Source organism: Salarias fasciatus, chromosome 3 (genome assembly GCF_902148845.1).
Source record: "Salarias fasciatus chromosome 3, fSalaFa1.1, whole genome shotgun sequence".
Lineage (NCBI taxonomy): Eukaryota > Metazoa > Chordata > Actinopteri > Blenniiformes > Blenniidae > Salarias > Salarias fasciatus.
In genome coordinates this window covers 2,809,395-2,814,876 of record NC_043747.1, presented here as the reverse complement: position 1 = coordinate 2,814,876, position 5,482 = coordinate 2,809,395, and the positions used below count along the sequence as shown (strand labels likewise).

The 5,482-nt window shown below is 53.2% G+C and overlaps 1 protein-coding gene across 1 annotated transcript; it reads left to right on the top strand.

Moving 5' to 3' along the window:
* Positions 1–5,482, top strand: LOC115386153 (protein c-ets-2-B-like). The gene is made up of 5 exons (XM_030088374.1): positions 1–148; positions 222–425; positions 3,457–3,678; positions 4,337–4,455; positions 5,273–5,482. The coding sequence occupies exons 1-5, from the start codon at positions 1–3 to the stop codon at positions 5,480–5,482; spliced, it is 903 nt and encodes a 300-aa protein (XP_029944234.1).

The following is a 5,482-nucleotide window of genomic DNA, read 5'->3' as shown; positions in this document are numbered from 1 at the left end:
ATGCTGCTGGATCTGGTTTGCATCTCAGAGCTGGACTCCCTGGAAGTCCCTCCCCTCACGCCGACCAGCCATGAAGTCCTGAGCCAGGCGGTGAAGGCCAGCTTCGCAGGGTTCCTCCAGGACGAGGCCAACCACCACTTCCCACACGGTACAGTCTGAGCCCGGGGTGAGGGTCTGCGCTGCTGGAGACCAGTCCTGAAGACTCTCACGTGTCCATCCAGATCCGGCTCTGTGGTCCGGGCTGGAGGTCAACCACTGGCTGGACTGGTGCCAGGCGGAGTTCGGCCTGCCCTGCCTGGGATCCGCCCTGAGAGACCTGGAGGGCGGCGAGCTGTGCGGTCTGGACCGGGAGACCTTCCTCAGCCTGACGTCCGACAGCACGGCAGGGGAGATCCTGTGGGAGCACCTGGACACCCTGAGGACAGGTGAGGAGCTGCTGACTGGGAGGGGGAGGGGTAGCGTTCAGCCGCACAAACAGGGACTGTTCAGGAACCGACAGACAGAACCAGACCCTTAATGCAGCACATGTCAGTCCACTGTGCTGGTTTTGATTTCTGAGTCATTTCATGTTGAACCTGCAGAGAGTGACGACGGCTCGCTGCTAACTGCCGGATCGCTATCGTCCTACTGCAAGTACCAACTGAACAAAGGTACAACTGCAAGAACAGAAACCCTGTAATGACAGAACATCTGTAGCGGCTCCGCCTCCAACCATCTGATCTCACTCCACTGTCTGGTCTCACTCCACTGTCTGGTCTCACTCCACTGCCTGGTCTTGCTCCACTGCCTGGTCTCACTCCACTGCCTGGTCTCACTCCACTGTCTGATCTCACTCCGCTGTCTGATCTCACTCCACTGCCTGATCTCACTCCACTGTCTGGTCTCACTCCACTGCCTGGTCTCACTCCACTGTCTGGTCTCACTCCACTGCCTGGTCTCACTCCACTGCCTGATCTCACTCCACTGTCTGGTCTCACTCCACTGTTTGATCTCACTCCACTGCCTGGTCTTGCTCCACTGCCTGGTCTCACTCCACTGCCTGATCTCACTCCACTGTCTGATCTCACTCCACTGCCTGGTCTCACTCCACTGTCTGGTCTCACTCCACTGTCTGGTCTCACTCCACTGCCTGGTCTCACTCCACTGTCTGGTCTCACTCCACTGCCTGGTCTCACTCCACTGCCTGATCTCACTCCACTGTCTGGTCTCACTCCACTGTTTGATCTCACTCCACTGTCTGGTCTCACTCCACTGTCAGATCTCACTCCACTGCCTGATCTCACTCCACTGTCTGATCTCACTCCACTGCCTGGTCTCACTCCACTGTCTGGTCTCACTCCACTGCCTGGTCTCACTCCACTGTCTGGTCTCACTCCACTGTCTGGTCTCACTCCACTGCCTGGTCTCACTCCACTGTCTGGTCTCACTCCACTGTCTGGTCTCACTCCACTGCCTGGTCTCACTCCACTGCCTGGTCTCACTCCACTGTCTGGTCTCACTCCACTGCCTGGTCTCACTCCACTGCCTGGTCTCACTCCACTGTCTGGTCTCACTCCACTGCCTGGTCTCACTCCACTGCCTGGTCTCACACCACTGCCTGGTCTCACTCCACTGTCTGATCTCACTCCACTGCCTGGTCTCACTCCACTGTCTGGTCTCACTCCACTGCCTGGTCTCACTCCACTGTCTGGTCTCACTCCACTGCCTGGTCTCACTCCACTGTCTGGTCTCACTCCACTGCCTGATCTCACTCCACTGCCTGATCTCACTCCACTGTCTGATCTCACTCCACTGTCTGGTCTCACTCCACTGTCTGGTCTTGCTCCACTGCATGGTCTCACTCCACTGTCTGGTCTCACTCCACTGCCTGGTCTCACTCCACTGCCTGGTCTCACTCCACTGCCTGGTCTCACTCCACTGTCTGGTCTCACTCCACTGCCTGATCTCACTCCACTGTCTGATCTCACTCCACTGTCTGGTCTCACTCCACTGCCTGATCTCACTCCACTGTCTGATCTCACTCCACTGTCTGGTCTCACTCCACTGTCTGGTCTTGCTCCACTGCCTGGTCTCACTCCACTGCCTGGTCTCACTCCACTGCCTGGTCTCACTCCACTGCCTGGTCTCGCTCAGAGAGCTGCAGCTTTGCGGAGGAGGCGTCGCTCCTCAGGAGCTCCGGCGCTGCGTACCGTCCCGCTGAGAGCTCAGACCTCACCACGCTGCAGCCGGTGGCCCTGACACACCAGGGGTACCACCTTCATCATCATCATCATCTTCATCATCTGGGAGAAGCACAAGATCCTGAGCTGCACAGCGGAGGAGTGGACGGAGGTGAGGGGATCACAGATCACTTCAGTGGAATGGTTTTCTGATTCTTACCAGGATGGGACGTTAGATCCAGTATAAATCCAGAATAGATCCAGAATTAATCCAGAATATTTCAGGAATCAATTCACAACAGATCTAGAATCAATCCACAATAGATTCAGAATCAATCCACAATAGATCAGGAAGTGATCCACAAAACATCAGGAATCAATCCACAGTAGATCAGGAATTGATCCACAAGAGATCAGGAATCAATCCACAATAGATCAGGAAGTGATCCAGAGTAGATCATGAATTGATCCACAAGAGATCAGGAATCAATCATAATAGATCAGGAAGTGATCCACACTAGATCCAGAATCAATCCACAATAGATCAGGAATGGATCCACAATAGATTCAGAATCAATCCCCAATAGATCAGGAAGTGATCCACACTAGATCCAGAATCAATCCACGATAGATCAGGAATTGATCCACAAGAGCACAGGAATCAATTCACAATAGATCCAGAATCAATCCACAATTGATCAGGAATCAATCCACAATAGATCCACAATCAATCCACAATAGATCAGAAATCAATCCAGAATATATAGCAGGAATCGATACATAAGAGATCTGGAATCAATCCACAAGAGATCCGGAATCAATCCAGAATATATCAGGTATTAATCCACAATAGATCAGGAATCAATTCACAACAGATGTAGAATCAATCCACAATAGATCCAGAATCAATCTAGAATTAATCCATAATCGATCCACCGTAGATCAGGAATCGATCCACTGTAGATCCATGATGTCCAGCTTTCAACCTTTTGGTGTCTGGACTGTGAACTGGATGCTGATCAGAGTGAAGCGGCCTCACTGCCCCGGCTCAGAAGCTGGAGAGAAGATTCCTTCTGATCACCGAGGCTCTGAATTCAGTGATCAGCATGAAGGAATCAATCACCTGTAAAACAGCGAGACAGACTGAGGACGTCTCTGTCTGGACCAACGGGACGTCATGGGGTCATTTTCTTCTTCACATACGACTGAAAACACACCTTCACCCGTCTGTCCTCTGAACAGAAGCAGCTATGTTCACACACTGATAGCAGCAGCGTGGTCACCGTCTGCCTTTCAGAGACGGACTCGGACACGGACAACGTCCAGAGCGACGGCTCCGAGGCGGCGGCATCTCTGTCCTGGACGCCTCCTGTCCAGCAGACGCTGGCGGTCGCCGGAGACGGAGACGGAGACGGAGACGGCTCCAGGGACCAGCACTGCAACTTCAAGGACTACATGAGCGACAAAACCCACGTGGGCCGAGCCGTCATCCCGGCCGCCGTGCTGGCCGGGTACACCGGTGGGTGTGTGTGTGTGTGTGTGTGTGTGTGTGTGTGTGTGTGTGTGTGTGTGTGTGTGTGTCCCTGCTGGAACACATTTGATCATTTCTCAGCACAAAGTCATTGCAGCTCATCCAGAGTTAGATGAGAAATCAGTACAATTATTCTCACATATTATATTTCTATACACAGACACGTATACTGTCAATGAAACCTGAAATATAGAGCACAAGGGACAGATGGAAAAAAAATCCCTCTCCAGCTGATATTTACTACATTCCAGGAATATTTACTGATTAAAAAAAGGAATTATTAAATCAGTGGAAAAAAAACAAAACACATGAAGACAGTTCTTGTTTGCCTAAAAAATTAAATTAAATTAAATTAAATTAAATTAAATTAAATTAAATTAAATTAAATTAAATTAAATGACAAGACCAGCTTTTCTGCAGGATGCAAAATGAAGCCATGAGAAGATATATCTTCAGCAAAACTTGAAATCAATGTTTTAACTTAACAAACATTTTTATAATGGAAAAACAAACAAATAAATCATGTACAGACAGCACACACCCTCCGCAAGACTGGAGGCTTTCTGAATGAATCAGTGACTCTGTGTGTGTGTGTGTGTGTGTGTGTGTGTGTGTGTGTGTGTGTGTGTGTGTGTGTGTGTGTCAGGCAGTGGTCCCATCCAGCTGTGGCAGTTCCTCCTGGAGCTCCTGACCGACCACAGCTGTCAGTCCTGCATCAGCTGGACGGGAGACGGCTGGGAGTTCAAACTGACCGACCCCGACGAGGTGAGCGCCGCGACGGAACCTCCGTCAGTAGAGCCCGCTGGGAGAGGAACCTCCGTCAGTAGAGCCCGCTGGGAGAGGAACCTCCGTCAGTAGAGCCCGCTGGGAGAGGAACCTCCGTCAGTAGAACCGCTGGGAGAGGAACCTCCGTCAGTAGAGCCGCTGGGAGAGGAACCTCCGTCAGTAGAGCCTGCTGGGAGAGGAACCTCCGTCAGTAGAACCGCTGGGAGAGGAACCTCCGTCAGTAGAGCCGCTGGGAGAGGAACCTCCGTCAGTAGAGCCTGCTGGGAGAGGAACCTCCGTCAGTAGAACCTGCTGGGAGAGGAACCTCCGTCAGTAGAACCTGCTGGGAGAGGAACCTCCGTCAGTAGAGCCCGCTGGGAGAGGAACCTCCGTCAGTAGAGCCTGCTGGGAGAGGAACCTCCGTCAGTAGAACCCGCTGGGAGAGGAACCTCCGTCAGTAGAGCCTGCTGGGAGAGGAACCTCCGTCAGTAGAGCCTGCTGGGAGAGGAACCTCCGTCAGTAGAACCTGCTGGGAGAGGAACCTCCGTCAGTAGAGCCCGCTGGGAGAGGAACCTCCGTCAGTAGAGCCCGCTGGGAGAGGAACCTCCGTCAGTAGAGCCCGCTGGGAGAGGAACCTCCGTCAGTAGAGCCTGCTGGGAGAGGAACCTCCGTCAGTAGAGCCTGGTAGCAGAGGGAACCTCAGTTGTCCGTTTGCAGAAAGCGGTGGCGTTCCCCCTGTGGCCATGCGGTGGCGCTGCTGTGCACACACCTGCCTCGGAGCAGGTTCCTCTGGCTGACTGTGTGATCTGGCCTCCAGGTGGCGCTGCTGTGGGGGCGACGGAAGAACAAACCCAAGATGAACTACGAGAAGCTGAGCCGCGGCCTGCGCTACTACTACGACAAGAACATCATCCGCAAGACGGCGGGCAAACGCTACGTCTACCGCTTCGTCTGCAACCTGCAGGACCTGCTGGGCTACCAGCCCACCCAGCTGCACCGCATGCTGCACGGCGGCGCCACACACTGA